We start from the raw sequence: 26,926 nt of genomic DNA, 5'->3' as shown, positions 1-26,926 counted from the left end.
CTCTGTTGTCCAGGGCCACTTGTACCTCCCGCTGCTCCACAGGGAGAGGAGGCCCTCTGGTTTGTCCTCATCTGTTCGGTCCACTCGTCGACACGCCGACGCCAACACACCAACATGCTAACTCCTGACCCGTCCTGATTAATGATTCATTAATTAATGCTCTCTCTGCAGCTCTTTGTCCGTTGGTGGATCTTCTCCGTTCACTGAAGTCCCCTTTTAAGTCCCCTTAAATTTGGTAATATAGTGAAATAATACAGTCATCAAAAAAAAGACCAATGAATAAAACTACCGTGATATAAACCACCCCAACAGACTCACACTCTTTTATTGATAGGTATTAATATGTATGTCTCTTGATCTCATGTCGTCATCCAGAGCGTTTAGAGTCTGAGGATGCTCAGAAGAGGTTGAGGATGAGGAGAGATGACTTTAGGAGGCTGCAGGGTTGAGGATGAGGAGAGATGACTTTAAGAGGCTGCAGGGTTGAGGATGAGGAGAGATGACTTTAGGAGGGTAAAGGGTTGAGGATGAGGAGAGATGACTTTAGGAGGGTAAAGGGTTGAGGATGGAGGAGAGATGACTTTAGGAGGGTAAAGGGTTGAGGCTGCAGGGTTGAGGATGAGGAGAGATGACTTTAGGAGGCTAAAGGGTTGAGGTTGGAGGAGAGATGACTTTAGGAGGCTAAAGGGTTGAGGATGGAGGAGAGATGACTTTAGGAGGCTAAAGGGTTGAGGTTGGAGGAGAGATGACTTTAGGAGGCTAAAGGGTTGAGGATGGAGGAGAGATGACTTTAGGAGGCTAAATGTTTGAGGATGGAGGAGAGATGACTTTAGGAAGCTGCAGGGTTGAGGATGGAGGAGAGATGACTTTAGGAAGCTGCAGGGTTGAGGATGAGGAGAGATGACTTTAGGAGGCTAAAGGGTTGAGGTTGGAGGAGAGATGACTTTAGGAGGCTAAAGGGTTGAGGATGGAGGAGAGATGACTTTAGGAGGCTAAATGTTTGAGGATGGAGGAGAGATGACTTTAGGGGGCTGCAGGGTTGAGGATGAGGAGAGATGACTTTAGGAAGCTGCAGGGTTGAGGATGGAGGAGAGATGACTTTAGGGGGCTAAAGGGTTGAGGATGAGGAGAGATGACTTTAGGGGGCTGCAGGGTTGAGGATGAGGAGAGATGACTTTAGGAGGCTAAAGGGTTGAGGATGAGGAGAGATGACTTTAGGAAGCTGCAGGGTTGAGGATGGAGGAGAGATGACTTTAGGAGGCTGCAGGGTTGAGGATGGAGGAGAGATGACTTTAGGAGGCTGCAGGGTTGAGGATGGAGGAGAGATGACTTTAGGGGGCTGCAGGGTTGAGGATGAGGAGAGATGACTTTAGGAAGCTGCAGGGTTGAGGATGGAGGAGAGATGACTTTAGGGGGCTGCAGGGTTGAGGATGAGGAGAGATGACTTTAGGAGGCTGCAGGGTTGAGGATGAGGAGAGATGACTTTAGGGGGCTGCAGGGTTGAGGATGAGGAGAGATGACTTTAGGAAGCTGCAGGGTTGAGGATGGAGGAGAGATGACTTTAGGAAGCTGCAGGGTTGAGGATGGAGGAGAGATGACTTTAGGAGGCTGCAGGGTTGAGGATGGAGGAGAGATGACTTTAGGAGGCTGCAGGGTTGAGGATGAGGAGAGATGACTTTAGGGGGCTGCAGGGTTGAGGATGGAGGAGAGATGACTTTAGGAAGCTGCAGGGTTGAGGATGGAGGAGAGATGACTTTAGGAGGCTGCAGGGTTGAGGATGAGGAGAGATGACTTTAGGAGGCTAAAGGGTTGAGGATGGAGGAGAGATGACTTTAGGAGGCTGCAGGGTTGAGGATGAGGAGAGATGACTTTAGGAGGCTAAAGGGTTGAGGATGGAGGAGAGATGACTTTAGGAGGCTGCAGGGTTGAGGATGAGGAGAGATGACTTTAGGAGGCTAAAGGGTTGAGGATGAGGAGAGATGACTTTAGGAGGCTAAAGGGTTGAGGATGGAGGAGAGATGACTTTAGGAGGCTGCAGGGTTGAGGATGAGGAGAGATGACTTTAGGAGGCTAAAGGGTTGAGGATGAGGAGAGATGACTTTAGGAGGCTAAAGGGTTGAGGATGGAGGAGAGATGACTTTAGGAGGCTAAAGGGTTGAGGATGGAGGAGAGATGACTTTAGGAGGCTGAAGGGTTGAGGATGAGGAGAGATGACTTTAGGAGGCTAAAGGGTTGAGGATGAGGAGAGATGACTGTGAATAATCTATGTTCATACCTTTCATTTTATAACAAGATATAACTATGAAATCAAATCTCTGCATGATTCTGCATGAGACGATCACTTCAGTGGCTCCAGGTTTCTCTGCCCAGCGCATCTGAAGAAGATTCATTCAGCCTCCACATTAATGCTCTATCCATATTAACACTATATTAATACTTCACCTCATAAACTTTTTTATCTGATTGTAGTCAAATGGGAACAAGAATGCCGGTGTATCGCTGCCTTTTGTTCTCCAGATTACTGCTGGGCTTTGTCTACAAACAGACGGCACCACATGGGGCCTGGAGTCTGAACCCGAAAGACATGCGGTCCATCTGAAGACCTGAGACGGATCATCCACGCTCCGTCTAATCGTGTCTCCTTAAACTGATTTTACGTTTACTTTAAGCAGCTTGTCTGAACAATCTCATAATCACCCTCTAGGGTTACATTTCATAGGTTGAGCAATTATTGTAGGAGCCATCAATTAGTTTGGCTTTAATCATTGAAATAGAAAATGACGAGGTTTTAAGTTATTGCCCAAGAACGTTGAACAGTAAAGTCATTCATTTATAAAAAGAAAAAGATGCTTCATGTTCCTGATGGACACATTTCGTCATGAATTAACTTAAATAAAGTTCAAACTTGACTATAAAATGTGAACAGTGAGGATCTTTAGCTCCAGTCCTGATCCTCCGATCCTCAGACTCCATGAAGGAGACTCTTCTCTCCCGTGTGTCTGTTTGAAGAGGAAGAGGAGCAGCTCTTCCTCTCTCAACCTCTCTTCGTATCTTCTCTGATGATGCAGTGAACTAACAAACAGAGAGATCGGGTTAGAGTTCAGTCAGTCGGGGTTCAAACCTGCAACATATGGTGTGTGTGTGTGTGTGTGTGTGAGAGAACTGTGATGACTCAGCGTGTCCCAGTAACAGAGACACTGAGCTTCATAGAAACAAGAACGTCAACATTCTGCCCTGAGGAATGTGAGTGATGATTAAAAGAGTCTTTCTGCAGCTCAGTGAGTGAGATTATGTTCTGAAGAGTTCCTCAATTTATGAAACATGTTGATATGAAAAATCATTGGTGGATGAATGTTGAAGAATTATTCATGATTAGTTTGTAAAGAACAGATTTTGGATCCTCCGCTGATCAGACGTCAAAGACAACTTGAGACATAATCTCGTAACCGAACGTTGAGATATTCATAATATGAATAGTAATGACAAAGTAATGGTCCACATTATCTCCTGCTGTGTTTCCTGATGAATGAACACTCTTCTCCGTCCGTGTCTCCTTCAGATCCGGTCCACGGTCCCCAGAACGTCAACGTGGTGGACGTCCGAGCCCGTCAGCTGACCGTCCAGTGGGAGACGTTTGGGTACGCGGTGACTCGCTGCCACAGCTACAACCTGACGGTGGGTTTACCGTCCACCGCTTCACAGCTGCTTGTGCTCCGCATCGCAGTGCCATGAAGGTCCTGCTCTCCCTCTGTGTTCCAGGTCCAGTACCAGTATGTGTTCAACCAGCAGCAGTTTGCAGCGGAGGAGCTGATCCAGACCTCGTCCCACTACACCCTGCGGGGCCTGAGGCCCTTCGTCACCGTCAGACTGCGTCTGGTCCTCGCCAACCCGGAAGGCAGCAAGGAGAGCGAGGAGATGGTGAAAGAGACGGAGGAGGACGGTGAGTGGAAGCAACAGCCTTGACCTCCTGTTGGTGCAGTCGATATATTACATCATCAACAGATCAACGTGTTCACACGTGAGGCATCTCAACACACTCCAGCTACATTTTGTATGATTGATTTGCCTGAAAATAATAAAGTTAGATTTCTTTACATTCAAAGATGGTTGATTTGATCTGAAACACGCAGCATGAAACCAGCATGAGGCTCCATGATCAGTGAATCATCTCTGAATGAGACATTCCACAGATCATTCATGAAAAGTAATGAATATACTCATGATCCAAAGATCCCGTCCTCATTGTGGAGAGTCAGACGTGAGGAAGCCGCCCGCCTCTTCGTCAGACGCTTCCCGTTCACAGCGGTCCTTCCTCGGCGCTGACACACTTCATCATTGCTGAAATAGAGATGAAGCCGAGCGGCTCACATGATGTAAACTCCTGTTTCCTGTCCAGGGGCTCCGTGTTCCCCTCGTTCCTCTGAAGACTCATTGATGCTCACGTTCCTCTCAACATGTCGGAGATGAACTGCAGTAGAAGCTCAGATCCATCAGAGACACAACTCGCTCATGTGTTCACTCCTCAGGGCTCAGATCTCTCTCACACACACACTCTCACACACACACTCACACACATACACACACACACACACACACACACATACACAGACACACACACACACTCTCACACACACACTCACACACATACACTCTTACACACACACACACATACACAGACACACACACACACACACACACTCTCACACACTCTCACACACACACACACACTCACACACACACACACACTCACACACATACACTCTCACACACACACACACACACACACACACATACACAGACACGCACACACACTCTTACACACACACACTCTCATGACCGGTGAGAAGAAGAAAAAAAAGCCTTAATTGTTTTGTTCTTCATTGTTTTTTATTTAATGTCGTTAATGTCTCGGTTGTAATTCAGTAATTATGGAACAGAACATTGATTGTTCACACGGAGGCTAATTGCTATTTGGACGGTAATGGCTTTATAGAGCTGGGGCTCCTGCAAATGAAGCTACGCACACACACACACACAGACACACACACACACACACACTGCTCCATGCTGTTGGTGTATGAATGTACTTGAACCTTTGTGAAGAGGCGGAGATATGAAGAGACACACACGTACACACATACACACACACACACATACATACACGTACACACACATACATACATACACACACACATACACACACACACACATACATACACACACACACACACACACACACACACTTGCCTCAGAGACAGACGTCATATCCACTTATTGTTCCCCGTTGACTCACCTGTTTGTCAGGTGGCCGTCGGCTCTTTACAGCCTTGTTTTCATCACACACGAACCAGAGCACACACACCCAGACACAGACACACACACACTCTCTCTCTCTGAATGTAGACATACACACTGTAGAATCACCTGGTTTACTTTCTTTATTTTTAATCAATAGATCAACAAACTGTCACTGAAGTACTTTTTCTTCCTCATCAAACATTCATGAAATATGTTTTGTTTCTTACTTCCACCAGACAATGAACGTCTGAAATATCTGCATGAATGTGTGAATAAACGCTGCAGATATTATTTGACATTTTCTTCAATGTCTAACATATTATATCTAATATATCTATATAATATATTGCCAAGTTTGCTTATGTTTCTAGCATTTCTAGCCTCTCAAAATTACCTTCGTTTTTCAAGGCGAAGACTGCATCGCCACGGCAACGGCGTTCCATGTAACATCAAAAGCTTCATGAACTGGCATTATGAACTTCTTACATGTGTGTGGAACTAATTTGATGTTGATCTGATTTACCTACTAAGAGAAACAAGCCAAAGTATAAAGACTTTAACTTCCTGTTACCAGTAGGTGGCGCTATGACTATGATTCAAAATTGGCCTGCAGATGTCTTCAGGCCTGGAGTCTAATCAAACACGTGAAATCTGGTAAAGATCTGATGATGTGGAGTTGAGTTACATCAGTTTATTCGTTCATGGCGAAGGATCGAAATTCGCCGAGCCGCCACGTCGCCGTCCTTCAGTAACTTCTTACAATCTTCACAATGAAGCATTATCAAGGTCTTAAGGCTTGTTTGACAACATTTGAGAGGGATCTGATGAATCTGTGAGGAGCAGGATGTCAAAGTATGCAGCGTACAACTTCCGGTTGCCACTAGGTGGCGCTATCACTATGATTCTAAATTATCATATAGATGTGTTCCGGGTCAGGATGTTATGACATATGAGAGATTTGGAGCAGATTCGACAATGTACGGCCGAGTTACAACAACTTCCTGTTTTGTGGCGAATGGTGTTTCTTTGCCGCCACGCCACGGCCACATAGTTCGATAACTTTTTGATCTTTGAGTAACGTTTCACTGCCAAGGTCTCAAGAGCATACTAACCAAATCTGAAGTCGATCGGATTAATTCTAAATGTGGCGAGAGGTAGATGGGATGTCGTTTAAAGTTACGTGGACATTAGCCAATACTTAGAGCACAACAACGCCACCTCAGGAATTTCACCTAAAGATTAAGTTTTTCCCACACAGTATCATGATTCATAAGACACTCAGGTTCATTATACAGATTAGCATGAGACGTGGTTCCAATTCAAAAATAATCTTTATTATATTACAGTATTAGTTCAACCCTAACCCACCGTTACGGTTTAAACACAAAATACTAAAAGAGCCACATACATTTATTAAAGGTTTTCAAACGTTTTTTAAAAGTTTTTAAAGGTTTTTAAACGGTTTTTAAACGGTTTTTAAAGGTTTTCAAAAGGTTTTTAAAGGGTCTCAAAGGGTTTTAAAGTGTGGCTTAAGATTCAGAATGTGTTTGATACCGATCTGGATCCAGACACACACACACACACACACCAGCAGACTGAAGACTGTTGTTTAGTCATTCTGAGGTGTTGATTAAGACTCCAGCCTGTGCAGCATATCAAATTACCTGAACAATGAAATGCAATTAGAAGCTGCCATTTTATTCAAAACCTTATCACTCACTAGTGTGTGTGTGTATGTGTGTGAAAGTGTGTGTGCATGTGTTAGTGTGTTAGTTTGTTAGTTTGTTTGTGAGTGAAGGTGTGTGTAGGTGTGTATGTGTGTGTGTGTTCCTCACACAGAAGAAGACATTGGAAATATAACAGCAGCTGTAACACATCAATCATAAATTCATTAAATTTTACCGTGATGCACAATGAAGGATCTCTTTACGAAGACAGCTCTCTGTCTGTCTGTCTGTCTGTTATATTACAGTCATTTAGCAGACGCTTTTATCCTAAGTGACTTACAATTCAGATTCTATCACATTTCTTCACCGTAGGCACAGCTACGGGAGACATTTTGGGGTTAAGTGTGTTGTGTCGACACAATCGACATGCGACAAGTGGACAACGGAATTGAACCACCGATCCTCTGACTGAAGGACTATCCACTTAGCCACAGACGCCCCATATTATTAGGGCGGAGGACCTATTGTTACTCTAATGTTTATTATTGCGCGTGTTTCGTCACAAAAAGTAGGTGCTTGGGATACTGGAAAACCTTCGAAATTTTAAACGCAAGCCAGAATTAGCAAAAATTGGGACACCCCAATCATGAAATATTGGCTCGATAGCGCCCCCTATTGAGTAACCCCAACATTGGGTTTCACCTAGCTGTATAAAATTTGGTAGGTATGTGGATCGTGATGGGATGTACAAAAAAATCCTGTTTGAATTTTTCACTAAACCAAACAGGAAGTCGGCCATTTTGAATTTCATAACGTTTTTGGACCATTTCAAGAAGCCCGACTTTAACGAACTCCTCCTAGATGTAGCAGAAGGGAGCTTTTACCACTTGCAGGGCCTCAGTGTCCCTTTTAATTACAAGGCCAACACTAGCCAATCACAGTGGGCGGGCATCATATAACTATGTTGCCCCTGGTTAGGAACCCTCACGTGTGGTTGTGTGTGTTGTGTACACGTGTGATCGGGGTGCCTCCTCTTTTGGGATCCTCACCTGCACTGGTCCACCTCGCCACTGGTCCTACTCCTCTTTTTAAAAACTTTTAAAAAACCTTTGAAAACCTCTGAAACACTTAAAAAAACTTTTGAAACCCTTTGAAACCCGTTGAAAACCTTTAAAACACATTTTAAACCCTTTGAAACCCATTTGAAACCCTTTGAAACCCTTTGAAACCCTTTCAAACATTTAAAACCCTTTGAAACCCGTTGAAACCCTTTAAAACATTTGAAACCCTTTGAAACCCGTTGAAACCTGTTGGAAACCTTTTGAAACCCGTTGAAAACCTTTTGAAACCCCTTTGAAACCCGTTTGAAACCCTTTGAAACCTGTTGAAAGCTGTTGAAACTTTTTTGAAACCCTTTGAAAACCTTTAAAAACCCTTTAAAACCATTTAAAACCATTTGAAACCCTTTAAATCATTGTAAACCCTTTTAAACCCTTTGAAACCATTTAACAACATTTTAAACCCTTTGAAACCCTTTTGAAACCCTTTGAAAACTGTTTGAAACCCTTTGAAACCCTTTTGAAACCCTTTGAAAACTGGTTAAACCCTTTGAAACCATTTGGAACCTTTTGAAAACCATTTGAAAACCTTTGAAAGGCTATTAGGAGTGGGGATAACGACATGTAGAAAGAGGCAAAATACTTAAATAAATATTTAAATATTTAGTAAGGCGGTGAGAGACGCTGAACGACTGTACTCTGAGAAACTCCAACACCAGCTCTCAGAAAGTGACTATGCTCTGCCCCCCCCCCCCCAATGACGTCTCCCTCTATCTTAGAGAGTGACATCATCGGGCTTTTTAAAAAACAGAACCCCCGCAAAGCAGCCGCCCAGACTCTGTGTCCCCCTCCACCCTGAAGCATTGTGCTGATCAGCTGTCCTCGGTGTTTACAGACATGTTTAACACCTCCCTGGAGACATGCCACGTACCAGCCTGCTTCAAGGCCTCCACCATCATCCCCGTCCCCAAAAAAACAAGGATCACAGAACTTAATGACTACAGGCCCGTCGCCCTGACCTCTGTGGTCATGAAGTCTTTTGAGCGCCTTGTCCTGTCCCACCTAAAAACCCTCACCGACCCACTCCTGGACCCCCTGCAGTTTGCCTACAGAGCCAACAGGTCTGTAGATGACGCAGTCAACTTGGCCCTCCACTTCATCCTCCAGCATCTGGACTCCTCAGGAACCTACGCCAGGATCCTGTTTGTGGACTTCAGCTCTGCCTTTAACACCATCATCCCATCTCTGCTGCATAGCAAGCTCTCCCAGCTGCAGGTGCCCGACTCCACCTGCAAGTGGATCAAAGACTTCCTGTCTGACAGGAAGCAGCACGTGAAGCTGGGAAAGCACGTCTCATCCTCCAGGACCATCAGCACCGGTTCCTCCCAAGGCTGCGTTCTTTCCCCTCTGCTCTTCTCCCTGTACACCAACAGCTGCACCTCCAGCCACCAGTCCGTCAAGCTCCTGAAGTTTGTGGATGACACCACCCTCATTGGACTCATCTCTGGTGGAGATGAGTCCGCCTACAGGTGGGAGACTGACCATCTTAGAGCTCAACGCTCTAAAGACAGTGGAGATGGTTGTGGATTTCTGGAAGAATGCAGCCCCACCAGCCCCTATCACTGTGTGTGACTCCCCCGTCGACGTGGTGGAGTCCTTCCTCTTCCTGGGCTCCATCATATCCCAGGACCTCAAGTGGGAGCTGAACATCAGCTCCATCACCAAGAAGGCTCAGCAGAGGATGTACTTCCTGAGGCAGCTGAAGAAGTTCAACCTGCCAAAGACAATGATGGTGCACTTCTACACACCCATCATTGAGTCCATCCTCTGCTCCTTCATCACGGTCTGGTACGCTGCAGCCACTGCCAAGGACAAGGGCAGACTGCAGCGCATCATTCACTCTGCTGAGAAGGTGATTGGCTGCAATCTGCCGTCCCTCCAGGACTTGTTCACTCTAAGAACCCTGAAGCGAGCAATAAGGATTGTAGCCGACCCCTCTCACCCTGGTCATTAACTGTTCGTGCCCCTTCCATCTGGTAGGAGGCTGAGGTCCATCAGGACCAAGACCTCACGCCACATCAACAGTTTCTTCAGTCTTCAGTTGGGCTGATGAACAAAGCCCGGGACCCCCACTAACTCTGTCATCCCCAGGACAATTTCCCACCAATACACTCCCCTGCACATCCCTTCTATGTTTCTTATTTAAATACACTCGACACTTACATATTACACTTACATCATACTTGTTTATAGAACTGTTATCTGTTTGTGCACTTCGTTTGATATTTTACTGTAAATGTCAATATGTTTCTACTTATTGCACTGTGTTGATTGTTGTTGATTGTTTGATTGTTAAATGTTATTCACCACCCGCCAGTCAAATTCCTAGTATGTGCAACATACCATGGCAATAAACGGTTGTGATTCAGATTCAGATTTACAATAATATGTATAATCATATAATTGTATATATATATATATATATATATATATATATATATATATATATATATATATATATATATATATATATATATATACAATTATATATACAATTATATATATGTAGTATGCATGCACACAGACACTTTCTAACACATTGCAGTCATTTGTCCTTCCTGGTATCGTCTGTCTTTTTACAACATTTACAACAATTCTCCTCTGTCAGTGTGCATCGATGTGTTCTAGGTGTGTGTGTATGTGGTGTGGTGTGGTGTTTGTGTTTCTGACAGCATCACTCCCTGACAAGGTGTCAGACACCTCTTCTTAAATATGTGTGAAAGCTGCTCTCCTCCTGAAAACACGCACACACACACACTGTTGTTACGAGGTAGATGTTTCTATAATGAGTGAGTGTGTGTGTGGTAGAAGAGAGCAGATCTGATTCTACCTTATTTCTGATTTACCACAGCCCGCCGGCTGAGTGAAGCCTTCGAGGTTTAACAGTAAATATCTGTATTCTGTTTTACTCACACGTGTTAGCTTTTAAATATAAATTGACCATAATCCAACAGAGTGCTGCTCCAATAGGCTTTCAGCAAATGACTGAGTGGTGATTGTAGGCGGATTATTGGTGCATTGGAGTCTGTGATCACATGACCAGTGACATCACTATGAATCACATGCTCAGTCACCTGATCAATCCACCTGATCGCGTGTTTAAGAGCTGGAGATCAGAGACCAAAGCTGGACTAGATATCAAACATCAAGCTGGCTTTAAATTTCATATTCTGTCTACTTTCATCCACAAAAACGACAAAAAGAACTACAAAAATAATTACAAGTGCCATATTTCATATAACACTTAGATCTTAAAATCGAATGCACTTGATTGAAGAGCAGAAAAAGAAACTGTCGCTGTGCAGATAAATGAATAATGAATAATGAATAATAAATAATAGATAATGATAGTAAATAATAAATGCACTGAATCTCCCTGAAGTGGAGCATCAGGACGACAGGTGGACGTTTGAATTAGTTCTTGACCGATAGATGTTTGGTTTGAAGGTGTTGAGCTGCTGACCTCTTAGTGCAAAGTGATAATCTATCATATTCATGTTATTTAATATTCATCTTGAACTATAAAGTGTGACATTGAATGTTGTGTTCCTTGAATCAACAGAGTTGGGTTCAAATCATGTGAGGAATGAAGTGTCGTTGATGTGTCGTTGATGTGTCGTTGATGTGTCGCTGATGTGTCGTTGATGTGTCGTTGATGTGTCGCTGATGTGTCGATGATGTGTCGCTGATGTGTCGTTGATGTGTCGCTGATGTGTCGTTGATGTGTCGCTGATGTGTCGCTGATGTGTCGCTGATGTGTCGCTGATGTGTCGCTGATGTGTCGCTGATGTGTCGCTGATGTGTCGCTGATGTGTCGCTGATGTGTCGTTGATGTGTCGCTGATGTGTCGCTGATGTGTCGTTGATGTGTCGATGATGTGTCGCTGATGTGTCGTTGATGTGTCGATGATGTATTGGTCTCTCTGTCTCTCCAGTTCCAGCCTTGGTGCCCATGGAGTCTCTACAGAATACTCCGTATGAAGAGAAGATCTTCGTTCAGTGGAAAGCTCCCAACGAGACCAACGGGGTCATCACTCTGTACGAGGTCAGTCACAGACGTCACCCTCACACTCACATATATATATATATATATAGGGTCCGTTCATCAGGTTCACCTGTGTAATCTATTACACTACAGCTCTTCATCATGTTCACTCTTTGACGCAGAGAGTCGTCATGAAGTGTGTCGACAATACTGAAAAAAACAACATCCTGGAACGTAGATAACTCAAATATTAACGTAATACATCTGGATACGCTGAACAATATCAATGATATGCTAAGTTAATATAAAGCTAACTGTAACTATTGGTCCTTTTCTTGTGATTGAGCATCTTTTCACTTGAAATATTGAGTTGATTGATTTGTCCTGATGAGTGTTGACTGAAGTAAATGAAGTTGATGTTTTAGAGGCTCACTGGATGAATTCTGTCTTCTAACTCATCCTGGGTTCAAACTATCGGATGGTATTTCCTTTTTTGTCATATTTAATGTGTCACATGACTGCCAGGTTATATTAGTATGACATATGAGTTCAATCCTGGAATAGATATGAACACTCAGCAGCAGCTCAGAGGAGAATGTTTAAACTCTTGTGGAAGAAGAAAGAGAAAAGTTGGGCTTGGAAATGAAGAGAAGGACAAACTTCTCCCTCGACAGTCCGACAGTCCTTGAGACAACGTTTGGAGTGAGTGAGATAGAGCGATAGATTGTGACTGTGTGTGTGTGTGTGTGTGTGTTGGGGGGGTTCTAGATGGTTTATTCTGGTTGAAGTTGAGTTGAGCCCTCCATCTAATGAATTATTGACCCGTTCTCTGCCTCCTGTCTGCCTCTTATATCACTGCATCAAGGAGACACCTCACACCAAGACCTGGCAGGGCTATTAGAGAGAGTGTGTGCGTGTGAGTGTGTGTGTGTGTGAGTGTGTGTGTGTCTGAGTGTGTGTGTGAGTGTGTGTGTCTGAGTGTGTTTGTGTGTGTGTGTGTGCGTGTGTGTGAGTGTCTGAGTGTGTGTGAGTGTGTTTGTGTGTGTGTCTGAGTGTGTGTGTGAGTGTGTGTGTCTGAGTGTGTTTGTGTGTGTGTGTGCGTGTGTGTGAGTGTCTGAGTGTGTGTGAGTGTGTTTGTGTGTGTGTGTGAGTGTGTGTCTGAGTGTGTTTGTGTGCGTGTGTCTGTGCATGTGCATGTGAGTGTGTGTGAGTGTGTGAGGGTGTGTGTGTCTGTGCATGTGAGTGTGTGTGTTTGTGTGTGTGTGTGTGTGAGTGTGTGTGTGAGAGTGTGTGTGAGAGTGTGTGAGGGTGTGTGTATGAAAGGATATTTCCATGATACCTCAGTCACAGTTATCTTATAGCGATTTGTTTCCTTTCTTTCTGCACATGATGCAGTTTGTCTGTTTAAACCAATGAGATCATGTTTCCATCTCACGTCAGTCATTTTAATTACGTCTCAATAGTTTTTATTTTAAATTTAGAGTTTTAATCAGAATTATTAAGCTGGATATTTCTAATATGCCTGTATATACATAACATATGTTATGATTATATAATATAATAAATATGTATTATCATCATCAACTAGTTCAGGGTAGGAAGTTTACATATTTTTTTGGGGGCATTTTTTGCCCCTCTCCCAGTGATATCAGGGGCAAAATTATATTTCTTAGGGCAGTTTTACCCTTTGCCCTCGTGTATTTCCGACGCTGAACTAGTTCCTTTTACTTGGTTTAAATCAGTGATTATCAACTGGTGGGTCGCGGACCCGTTTTCAGTGGGTCGCGGGCCTTTGCCTGACAAAAAAACAACAAAACAAAAAAAAGTGATTTTATTTTGAAGGGCATTTTTTATGCAGCGGAATTATTCCAGCATTTACGGCGCTTGTTCAGCGGTGCAGGAAAAACACCGACCAATGCGTTGTGAATCACATCACGTGATGCAGCTCAGCCAATCAAACATGAGTATTCTGACAAGTTTCCTGACTCAGTGAGATGTTCACACACCGTGACACACGGGGAGAGACGAGGATACAGACAGCAGAGCAGGGCTGTTGAGGAGAGAGTTGAGAAAGTCAAATCATAGGACAATTTCCAAAAGAGAAAAATGTCCAGAGAGACCAGAGTCATTCGACTCTGACTGGACGGACTCATGAATGTGAATTCTTCCAACACTAATTTCTCTTTTTAGAAGATGAAAAAAATATAATATTGTGGCTTTTTCACTTCACCCTGAATGAACTGAATTTAAAGCTGCAGGGCAATTCAGTGAAAATAATTTATCTAAAATTAATTTTGTTACGTAATTTATTTTTGAATCCAGCTGTTATTTTACTTGAAATGAGAAGAACATTTATTCATGTATTTCTATGTATTATTTATAATTAAATTAATTACAATTAAAATTAAGTTAGAAAAATGGGAATAATATTTGTTAAAATATAATTGATGTGTAATTTATTTATTTGATTTGGCAGTTGTTCACTACACAGAGACGTTACTACTACTAGACTTCTTGAACATAGATATACCCAAATTATATACATATATATATATATGTATATATGTATACGTATATATATATATATATATATATATGTAAATATGTATACGTATATATATATTAGGGGTGTAACGGTATGCGTATTCGTATTGAACCGTTCGGTACGAGGCTCACGGTTCGGTATGCATGACGAACCGAATACGTTTGAAAAAGAAAAAAAAAAAGTTTTTTTTGTTTTTGTTTTTTTTAAACCTTTATTTAACCAGGTAGTCCCATTGAGATTAAAAATCTCTTTCGCAAGATGTAAGTAACAATACAAGATGTAAGCAAGATGTAAGTAACAATACTACATAACATTAAGGAGCAGTTTTTGTTTTTTATGCTTATGTGTTGCTAAGAAGACACCCCAGAAGATGAGTCACTCAGGTATAGTTCCATCATTGTTCAAAGTCAAAGAATAACTTCATGATGTTAGTTTTAATGAATAAATATATTTTAAAATCAAGTACATTTCTCTGGCATTTATAGTTTTCTACTGTACCGAAACGTACCGAACCGTGGCTCCACTGTATCGTACCGAACCGTACCGTGGATTTTGTGAACCGTTACACCCCTAATATATATATATATGTATGTATACCTATATATACTAGTGCTGCGCAAGTTAACGCGTTAAGTTCGCGTTAATGTGCGACAATTATTTTATCGCGCGTTAACGCATTTTTAAAATGTATTATTTTCTCTACTGGACATCGCTGCGGTAAAGTCAGCAGACACTCAGATCTCTGTGGTCGACTCAGCAGACACTTACATGTTCATTCATTCATTCATTATTCAAACCGCTTATCCTGTTCAGGGTCGCTGGAGCCGATCCCAGCTGACAGTGGGCAAAGGCAGGGTTCACCCTAGACAGGTCGCCAGTTCATCGCAGGGCACATGTAGAGACAGACAAACACCTGACATCAACAACCACCATCCTGAACACTGGTGCACCGCAGGGCTGTGTGCTCAGCCCGGCCCTCTTCACCCTCTTCACTCAGGACTGCTCCGCCACATATTCCTCCAACACAATCGTGAAGTTTGCTGACGACACCACTGTGGTGGGTCTCATCTCCAACAACGACGAGACGCACTACAGACAAGAGGTCCAACATCTGGCTGAGTGGTGCTCGGACAACAACCTGGTCCTGAACACCACCGAGACCAAAGAAGTCATAGTGGACTTCAGGAGATCCAGGAAGACCACACCCTCTCCTCTCTACATAAGTGGGGAGGAGGTGGAGAGGGTGGACAGCATCAAATTCCTGGGGCTCCACATCACTAAAGACCTCACTTGGGCCCTGAACACATCACACCTGGTGAAGAAAGCCCAGCAGAGGCTCTTCTTCCTGAGGAAGCTCAAACAAGCTGCCTGCGCCCTGCACTTCTGGTTAACTTCTACAGAAGTGTGATGGAAAGCATCCTGTGTATGTGCTTTACTGTGTGGTACGCCAGCTGCACAGCAGAGAACCGGAGGGACCTGGCCCGGGTGTTAGACCAGCAGAGAGGATTGTGGGAGTTACCCTGCCTGACCTGGACGCTGTGTATGCTGGCTGTCTCCAGAAGAAGGCCAGAAACATCTGCACAGACACCACTCACCCGGGTCACTCTGTTTGTTCCACTGCCATCAGGAAGGAGATACAGGACCATCAAAACCCAGACTAACAGGCTGAGGAACAGAGCGGTTTCCTCCATCGCCCCCCCACCCACCACCCCACACAGCTCCCACCGGACAGTGCTGCAACAAACAGTCAATAACATGACACTGTAACCAAGCACATTTTTCACTTTGGAGCCATTGATGCCTGTGCTTTATCTTGTTTTATCTTGTATATATTTATTTCATGTCTTGTTTTTAAATCGTCTTGTCTTAATGTTTTTATACACTTTTTAACTGTTGCTGCTGTACTGATGAGTCGCCAACTCAATTTCGTTGTATGTTCGTACGATGACAATGAACATCCTTATCCTTATCCTTACATGCTGAAATTCATGGTAAACGCATTTAAAAGCACAGATCGGGAGCGAAGGACTTTGAAAGTTAGCGGAAACATTAACGTGAGACAACATCCGGTTTCTTCAGACCAACATCCGGTTTTCAGAATAAGATGCCAACAAAGTATGAATTATATTCACATTAAGTATGAAACATGCTGCATCTCGTGAACCAAATGTTATTGCCCTTTAGTTCATATAGCAGTACTTTAAAATAAAAGTGCGCAATACACTACTTTATAATTCATTATTGAACTTTGCCATAACAATGAGATTAATCGCGATTAATCGCAAAAAATCCATGCGATTAATCGCGATTAAATATTTTAATCGTTGCCCAGCACTAATATATATATATATATATATATAATTTGGGTTGTGGGTCGCGGCATGTCATTAAGGGGTGATGGTGGGTCCCGCAGCCAGACCAGTTGAGAACCACTGGTTTAAATCATCTATGGTGAAGATTTAAATAATTCAACACACAATTCAAATGATGAAAAAATAAAAGCATTAATTTCTTTGCATTAATACTTTTAATAATATTTTATAATTTGCTGAGAGTTATTGTTCGGAAGTTAAAGCTAAAAGAAACATTTATTTTGTGTCCTCTCACTTTACTGCCGAGAGGAGGAGCTCTGCTCAGCATCACATGTGACACATCATCATCATCTTATCTGTTACTGTCATCCAGTACTCATTTAGACTGAATGGAGTTTCAGTGCATCACCGTGTAACACGATGGAGCCTCCGCACGGCTCTTCTTCATGCTTCATACCGAAGCGGTTTCTGGTACTAACGTGAACTAGAGACATATCTATTCTTCTCTAATATTATCAGGGGTCGATGACTTGAAAGCATTAATGCCCATATGTTTATAAATGTATCTAACATCATGGTGGCATCATGAAATAGCTTGTTTCGGTTTTCATAATTAAAACATTTAACAACAAAATCATAAAAGCTGCCAATCGTCACATTGGAAGAGCTGGAATAGAGAACGTTTGCTCTTGTGCTGAAACACGTATAATGACAGTGATGTGAACCGGATTAACTGTGAACTGTTATGTTTCTATTATAAGTAGTTATTAGGACGATGGCTGATATCGTCGTATTATATATTTTTCGGCTGGATAGAGAATAAGTGTTCTTCTTACACATCTGGCTGCGTTTAGCTTCTATCTCTCTGAAGCATCCGTCTCCAGTCCGTCCTCTCAGTACCGTCTCTGAGACCTCCATTAGACCCGGAGCCACAGTTTGAAACACACTCAGTGACATGGATTCGGTCTTGTTTGGTGTGTGCTTCATTAATGTGAGTGTGACCGCCCTCTCTGCCGGCGGAGGCGGCACGACTCGGCTTCATGTGTTAAACATGTCGGAGGCTCGACACAAAGCACAGCTATTAGAGATAATTACTATAATTGCAGCTATTGACGGGATTAAAGGCATCATCTGCGACATCTAAAGGGCTCCTATTGTCTCCACTCATGTTCCCATCGCTGCTCTGGAGGAAGACCGGATGAATTAGACCTCTGACAATGGGGGGGGGGTAGTTTGTGTGAGGAGAGATAAGGAGAAAGAGAAGAACGAAGGGAGGACTGGGAGAGGAGATAAAACATACTATTATTCATCTTATAGCACGATTACATGAATTCATTCTGTGTGCAAACATGATCACTTCATCTCCTGCTTCTATTACTGTAATTACAGCTAATTACAGGATTAAAGGATACATCTGGTGAGATCTAAAGGGAGCCCCCTCACCCACTGTCCTCTTCATCTGAGAGGAGATAAATGATGTCTGGGGAAAGGGAGGGAGGGAGGGGGGAGAGGAGGGGAGAGAGGAAAACATGGATGATCATTTGATCATCACAAATCTTTTCCATGAACGTACGAGGAAACAGACGATAATAAATCAGCGTTATGTCTAGTATTGGTTATCATCTCTGAATATGGACTCATCTGCTGCACTAAACAAACTCTTTAAATCTCAGAAACCTTTGAGATCCAGCAGATTAGATTAAATACGAACCACTGTCCTCCATGAGTGCAGAAAATATGATGTTTTCCTGAATATAAGCTTCTGCATTTTCCAGATGCACTAGTACTATTCTAACGTATTGCAAGTCTCGTAGCAAACGTTACGTACATTTAATACGTACTGTCAAAAAGAGTTGAGATCCCAGGGAAGCTGCCTTAAATGAGGGAATACATGTTCGGTATGTAAATTAGGCTAAAGGGACATACAGCATATAATTATAGTTTAAAGGATGAAATCTAATAATCATTTTAAAGCAAGCGTGTATTACATAACAAATGTAAAGTGATTTTAACAAATGTAAACCTGATAATAATAATAATAATAATAATAATAATAATATGTGTATCTGAGTATAGTGCAGTCTGAGTGTGTGGAAAGTACGGAGAAAGGGGAAGTACAACAGATGTTGAACACCCAGACACACGCGCAGGGCTTGATTGAGTAAGAGCCCACACAGGGAAGTTGGGGTGATTTCCTCATGCACACACACAAAAGTTCGGTACTTTTCGAAGCACATGCACCAAATCAATGATGTCATGTTAATCATGGGCTGAGGGAGGACGTGTTGGGGAAGAGGGGGGAGAGACGGGAGAGGCAGCCCAAAAGTGTTATAAAAGAAGTAACTTGCAAACAGCAAGACGGGAATTCATGACGGGACGCCGACCGAGCCATCCATGGAGAAACACTGGACCTCGTTCGCCTCAGAGGACTTCGTCTCTGCTCATGGAAAGAAGACCGCCGTTCGCGAGCAAAGATTAAAAGACGGAGAATCACCTCTCCCCCCTGCTTGACTTTAACAACTGGACAACGGATGGACACAGCCGCCTTAAAGACTTTGTACTGAGCCTTGAGGATCGCTGAACAGACTTCGTTGGCCGGGCAGGAGGAGCCGGGGGGGTCTGGCCGAACTTTCGCTTCTAAAAACCCCAAAAGGATTTTTGATCACATCGACAATCCAGCTCCACCGAGCCACCTTGGCATCGAAACTAATGAGTATAATCTAAGAAGAAAATTGTCACGAATCGAATCAAGTACAGTATTATTTTTATGTGAGCTGTAGCTGAGCCCCTGCTAAATATATCCTGCAATAAATATCTAATCTGCATTTAAAGTAAATTTCTCAAGTGCATTCATTTTGCTGAAGTAGTCAAAGTTCCTCGTGGCAGTAAAAAGTTAAATCTATTGTATGTCTAACAACTGAGTTCTGAATGGTTATCCTAGAGACCGATCCACTGAACAATCTCTTACGGTTTTAGTAGTAATCCTAACCGTGGCAATTTACCAAGAGCCCGGATCCAGAAGAGGAAAGCTGCCATAACCGACGCGACTGGTAGGAGCGCCCGGCTAGGGGGCCCCTCGGCCGAGTACCAGAGGAAGTTACCGGATGAAGTTACCGGAGGAAGCAGGGTAGATGTCAGGAGTAACGGTAGTTAGCAGAGCCAGGCGAGTTTCCTCACAAGAACACCAGCTCGCCAATCTTTTACCAGAAAGCTGAGTCAGTAGGTAGTCCCGTATCGGGCCAAAGAACCCCCGGATCTAACGGTACATAGTTACAGCCTTAGAAACTGATAACTGTGGTGCCATCATGTGGTTATAAGGTGGTATTTCAGCTGCAGGACAACAGTGAAGGCCCAGGTATAAAATGCACGGCCCGCCACTGCTGGGTACAGACAACAATGGACACATACAGACAACAATAGACACATACAGACAACAATAGACACATACAGTAGAACTCTGAGGCCTCCTGAGTCTCTCAGTGAAAGAGCGTCAGAGAGGTTCAGTAGAACTCTGAGGCCTCCTGAGTCTCTCACTGAAAGAGCTTCAGAGAGGTTCAGTAGAACTCTGAGGCCTCCCGAGTCTCTCACTCAAAGAGCTTCTCAGTCCATTAACACCTTCACAGGAAACACTCGTTTGTAACCGGGCCTTGTTCTCTTTTCTACAATGACCTCTAGTGAGTCCGGAGTAAGGCCAACCACTGAGCCAGCCTCTCTGATCATCTTATTGATCCTGTGTTTATCATCCGCAGTGATGCCCCCCCCCCCCCAGCAGAGCACAGCATGAAAGAGGATACTAGTCTGTCACCAGCCTAAAAGGCCTATCCAAGGCATACCCCAAGTAAATTGAAAGCTGTTCTTGAACCATGTGGAGGGTGTGCATGGATGTATGCCCCCACACACACATTATGCTCCGGGCTTTAATCTCATGCGCTCCATCTTCCTGTAGCCAATCAGGACTCCTCCCCATTTTATCTAGCCAATCACACGACCCCGAGAGCCCCACAAGCCAAAACCTACAAGCAGCTTCTCAGCAGGCGGTTACGCCTCCCTCGACATCTCCAGCTCTTCATGTCTAATATTCCTCTTTTTATTCGTCCCGTGTGTCCTGCTGCTGAGGCCTCGGTTCTCTCTTTATTGCCTCTGTTGACTTTATTCTTCTCAGTACACATAAACATGATGAACATGATTGTTCTCTCTATCCACATCTCAGGTAACAGCATGCTAGAAGAACAGATCCAGGATCTGTGGCTCTGACCTTTGACAGTGTGCTTACAGCTTCTGTTTGAACATATAACTGAAGCTCTGCATGCTTCTGTTAATACCTAAATGCAAAATAGAACAAAGCAAAGTAACAAGACAGATTCAGTCACCAACTGAGGGTTGTGTCTGTTTCTCTCGACTCGTAAATCACTGCCAGTCTGCGACGAACAGCTCGTCTGCAGAGGATTCTTGTGGTGGCAGTGAAGCAGCAGCAGCATGTGTGGCCCACATTAGCGTCTAGAGGGAGAGTGCTCTTTCTGTCACTCGTCTTCACTCGGCTGACAGGAAGTAGCCGTGTGGCTGTCAGACGAGCGAGAAGACGATCCGGGCCGTTTCCCGTCAAACTGTCAGCAGCGGCTGATTTTCCAGACGGATTTGAATGCTCCATCTCCGATCACCTCTTCAGGGTGGGCTGAGTGTCGACGGTGATACGTTTGCGGTGAGTTCGGCATTGATAATGAGGTGAACTTTGGGTCACCATAGCAGACGAAGCTTTCCAAAGCTCTGCTTTCCTGTCAGTCGCTCCTCACTTCTGCCTCACGACCGCCGATTGAACGGCCTGATTTAGAGATGGAGGCCTATGTTGGTGATTAACAGCCCGGCTATTTATGAAGCTAGATTGTGCTGTTCCATCTCTCTCTTGTGTATATTTATCTCAGCGAGAAGAATACTACGGCCTGGAAACTATATCAGGCTATATTTAGTCCTCATCTCGCTCTGTCCTTCTGTCTTTCTCTCTCTTATCAAGACTTGATGAGAACAATAGAGGTCTATTGTCTGTTGCTATTTCTTTCTCCAGTTAGCTTATCTTGTACCGAACAATAGAGACGTGGGATGAGGAAAAGACCACCAAATATCCCATTCCCCTTTGCCTTTTCATGTATGTATGCATCAGTATGTACGTGTGCATCGTTGGCTTTTATTTGCATGTACATCTTTGGATTGGTATGTTTTTACCTGTGTGTGCTTGCGTCTTAATATTAGCATTTGTGTTTGCCTTTCTATTCGTAGTGACCTAGAATGTCTTGACATTTTAATGCCGGGAAGCAGGAGAACAGTCTGTCCCAAATGGAACCTTCTAAAAACAGAAATGAAACCTAAAACTGCAGATGCCTCCAGAGCTGGACGAGGCAGGAGGAGGCAGGGTGAGAGAGGGCAAGAAGAGAGAGGTTTATTCAGGTTGTATCTATTGCAACTATTATATATATATAGTGTGTGTGTGTGTGTGTGTGTATATATATATATATATATATATATACTAGTGTTATTGAATCGGCAGTCTTCCTGTCACGGCTTCACATTGGGAAGCTTAGAGATGGAAATGATTGTATGGTGTGACTATTGGGTCTTGACACAGTTAGTAAAGACTTATTCATATTTATTATGTTGGAACTTCAGAAAATAGATTTAAATGTACTAAATGGGAGGATATGCGGCGTAAAATATTCTCTTTTCATATTGCAGAATGTGGCTAATGAGCAGGACGGGATGTGTCACTAGAGTTTAAAAGAGACAGAGGGGTTTCTATTCTTACTCTGTTATTCATGTGTTCTGCTTGTGCATTTGGAGGCAGCTGTCAAACCTCCGGGAAACAAAGTTATTATGTTTCATATTTTAAACTAAAGCCTCTTCCAGTTATTAGCACAGTTGGGAGATTTGGCAACTAGCACAACACAGTCTAATTGTATGACATCAAATCAAAAAATATCAGAAAGAAAATCAAAGATGTTACAATTTATTCTTAAACTGGGGGGGAGCAAAACAACAGTACAACATGAAAAGATAACTATAATATGAGTTGAGTTACCTGGAAGATGATCCACCTGCTAAATGACAATGAGTCCTAGCACTGCAGGTGCACCACTGTATTCAGGAACATGCTTCACTGGAGACGATCTGCTAAAGGCTGAAAACGTAGAGAGGTGGAAAACAATTTGGAAGAAACAGTTCTCACACTGAACTTAACTCAACAGGACAGAACAGCAGCAGTGAGACAGAGAGGAAGGAAGCCGCTGCACATGACTCATAAAACCAACGGGAGCACGGCGAGGAAAAGATGGAAAATGACAAAAATGAATTGAAATAGCATTTCTTCAACAGCGATCCCACAACAGAGCCTTGTAAACATTGTTTATTTCCATTCAACTTGGAAAAAACGTGTAATTTATCTCTTAATTATAACTAAACTATCCCGTATATTTCTATCTTCGATCTTTCTCTCTCTTCAGGTTCTTTCTCTTTTCTACCTAAATCCTATTTTAACCTCCTTCACTTTCTCACCACACACTCACTCACACACACACATACTGCTGAGTTATTCCTCACAGACTCATACTCTATTACCCAAGATGCAATGCCCCACTGCATGCCTGCCTTTTCATTGACCAATAAAACAACCTGAGCTTTATGGCTCTACCGATTCCAAGTACATCAACGATAGAGAGAGAGAGAGAGAGAGAGAGAGAGAATCACTAAAAGAGAGAAAATAGAGACGGGGTAACTCAATTGATAAAGAAATAAAACAGAGATGTAATATGGAGAAGGGGGAAAGAAAGAGGGAGGAGGGAGCGAGAGAACATAAAAATATAGAGAGCTATTCATGACTAATAAAATGAGCAAAGCCAAACTGCAGCGTAGATGAAACAGAAGATATTTTATTGTCTCAGTTGGAATAAATATCTATTGATTCAACATGTTTTAGTTTTAGAGCCTCGAGTTCTGTCGGATAAGGTTAGATTAAGGGCGGTTAGGTTAACCCTAACCACTTGTTAGGTTAGGTTAAGTTAGGTTAACCCTAACCACTTGTGAGGGTTAGGTTAAGTTAGGTTAGGTTAACCCTAACCACTTGTGAGGGTTAGGTTAGGTTAAGTTAGGTTAACCCTAACCACTTGTGAGGGTTAGGTTAAGTTAGGTTAGGTTAACCCTAACCACTTGTGAGGGTTAGGTTAGGTTAAATTAGGTTAACCCTAACCACTTGTGAGGGTTAGGTTAGGTTAAGTTAGGTTAAGGCCGGTTAGGTTAACCCTAGCCACTTGTTAGGGTTAGGGTAGGTTAAGTTAGGGTTAGGTTAAGGGCGGTTAGGTTAACCCTAACCACTTGTTAGGTTAGGTTACGTTAGGTTAACCCTAACCACTTGTGAGGGTTAGGTTAGGTTAAGTTAGGTTAGGTTAACCCTAACCACTTGTGAGGGTTAGGTTAAGTTAGGTTAACCCTAACCACTTGTGAGGGTTAGGTTAAGTTAGGTTAGGTTAACCCTAACCACTTGTGAGGGTTAGGTTAGGTTAAATTAGGTTAACCCTAACCACTTGTGAGGGTTAGGTTAGGTTAAGTTAGGTTAAGGCCGGTTAGGTTAACCCTAGCCACTTGTTAGGGTTAGGGTAGGTTAAGTTAGGGTTAGGTTAAGGGCGGTTAGGTTAACCCTAACCACTTGTTGGAGTTAGGTTAGGTTAAGGCCGGTTAGGTTAACCCCAGCCACTTGTTAGGGTCAGGTTAGGTTAGGTTAAGTTAGGTTAGATTAAGGCCGGTTAGGTTAAGCCTAACCACTTGCTAGGGAAGCTCCTCCTCCATCCCTGATGAAGAACATGAAGAGAACCGCCATGAAATCCTCTAAACTGCTCTCTGCGACGCTTCAGGACCACATTCTCACTCCAGGTCCTCTCTTTGTGTCTACCTGCAACCCTCAATCTCTTCCGCAACACTTATACTTTGTGAAGGACTGAAATGTGTTTCGGGTTGAATTGCTATTGTTTTTTTCTTTTTCTACCAGTCAATACTGTTTTGTGTCATTCACAATGACAGCTGTCCTCCAGTGTTCTACTACCCTGTGTGTGTGTGTGTGTGTGTGTGTGCGCGTGCGTGTGTGTGTGTGCGTGCATCGACAGTTGTCCGTTGTTGAAACTTGCCAGCAGCAACATCACGACAGACATCGATGGCTCTTCTAACAGCAGAACTGTTGAAGAGCTCCTTCCCGTGTCGGGGCTCTGGGTCAATGTGCTCCATTGGTTCCCGTCTCGTGGAGAAACTGAGACTAGTACAGACACAACATCACTTCAGCATCTCTGAACTACAACATGGATCTGACTGAAGTCTGAGGACAGATTACTGTTTGTTTTCGAGTGAAAATGAAAAAATTCAAATTGAGGTAACATTGCACAGAAAGACACAAAGTGAGGCGAGTCAAAGCTTGAAGTAAAACAGTGACATAACCTCAGTCCTTCAGTGTTCTACATTCTGAATGTTTTGAAGGTTTTAGTGATGACAATCTCTTAAACTGGAATTAATCACATTTAAATCTATATTCTAAAATAATCATTGAGTCAGAGATGAGATGAGTGTGTCAGCGTTTCCTCATCGCTTCCTACGATATCTTGAGAATAACTTTCTCTGTTTGGTGTTTTTTCTACGAAAGTCCATCAAGTGTTGATTTCAGCTCGTTGATTTTCTAAAAATGTAACAAAAGAAGCTGAATGAGTCTAAAGTGACCCAACGTGAAGTCAAAGAGGTCCAAGAGAGTAAAGCTGAATCGTGACTCCGTCTGCTTCCAGATCACCTACAAGGCTCTGAGCTCGTTGGACCCCAGCGCCGACCTCACCACCCAGAGGGGACGGGTGTTCAAGCTGAGGAACGAGACCCTCCACCTGTTCGGAGGCCTCTACCCGGGGACCACCTACTTCTTCACCATCAAAGCCTCCACCAACAAGGGCTTCGGCCCGCCCATCACCACCCGCATCTCCACCAAGATAGCAGGTCCAGATCCCTCCTCCTATTCACACAATTACTCCTTAAACAGCGCTGTTTGTTGATATGGCATTTGATTGGTCTTTGCTCTCCAGATGCACAAAGACATTGTGACACACTCGTGCTTGTTATGAGGATAATTGCTCTGTGAAAGAAGCCGTCTGTGTTTGTCTGTCTGAGCGACTCTTTTCATATCTTCTCCTCTGTTGATGTCGCCGCCTCGACCCAGGCCACATGTCAACGGCACAAAAAAGAAGAAATCAGCCGCAGAAACGGCTTCACATGTTGATTCATGAGTTAGTTGTGTAGCTAGTCAGGCTGTCAGCTGACGACAGATGCTTCTCTGTCTCCCTGACTCTTTGTATTCAAGCACAACTTTATCTGAGTTTCTGTCTTCTTTTTACAATTATAAAAGGTCACCTCTATGTTCATTCATCTCATGACTTCATTGATCGGTGTCACATGACTAAACATGTGATCTGAAGCAAAGAAGCTCTTTTCACACATTCACTTTTGGAGACTTCTCTTCTTAGAAGCTTTGAGGTTCACAGTTTTATGTTTAGTACATCGATCTAGTAACGGTACCAGAGTCTGTGTGTAAAACCCAAACCTGAGTCCTGAGTGCTGATTGGACCATGCTCCTGTCTGTCAACACCCCGGTGATTTTAACGTGACCTTTCCGCTGAGCCTGCGTTCCTCCATCTTCCTCTCTAACCCAGCACCGTGTGTCACGGTGTCCACATATCACAACGTCCCCAATTTTCAATATCTCCTGAGCCGCTGACGGAGGAAGAGGTTTCAATTAACGGCTGCAGACGGACCGATGATGCATGTACGGGAGGAGGGGCTCCCTTCAGTATGAGGGCTCTGTTTATTAAGATGACGTCACTGGTATGAATGGTGTTTATTAAGATGACGTCACTGGTATGAATGGTGTTTATTAAGATGACGTCACTGGTATGAATGGTGTTTATTAAGATGACGTCACTGGTATGAATGGTGTTT

General features: G+C 43.4%; 1 protein-coding gene across 1 annotated transcript in view; it reads left to right on the top strand.

Annotated features, from left to right (window-relative positions):
- ptprt (protein tyrosine phosphatase receptor type T) overlaps positions 1-26,926 on the top strand; it is a gene marked incomplete at its 5' end in the record, with an annotated part of 300,839 nt that overhangs the window by 136,783 nt on the left and 137,130 nt on the right. Inside the window, 4 exons of the mRNA XM_079265832.1 lie at positions 3,560-3,675; positions 3,760-3,940; positions 12,018-12,127; positions 25,729-25,930. Coding sequence (XP_079121958.1) covers positions 3,560-3,675; positions 3,760-3,940; positions 12,018-12,127; positions 25,729-25,930 — 609 coding nt within the window. The remainder of the gene's footprint in view (positions 1-3,559; positions 3,676-3,759; positions 3,941-12,017; positions 12,128-25,728; positions 25,931-26,926) is intronic.

This window comes from Melanostigma gelatinosum (genome assembly GCF_949748355.1).
Source record: "Melanostigma gelatinosum genome assembly, chromosome: 3".
Taxonomy (NCBI): Eukaryota; Metazoa; Chordata; class Actinopteri; order Perciformes; family Zoarcidae; genus Melanostigma; species Melanostigma gelatinosum.
This window is presented reverse-complemented; position numbering and strand designations above follow the sequence as displayed.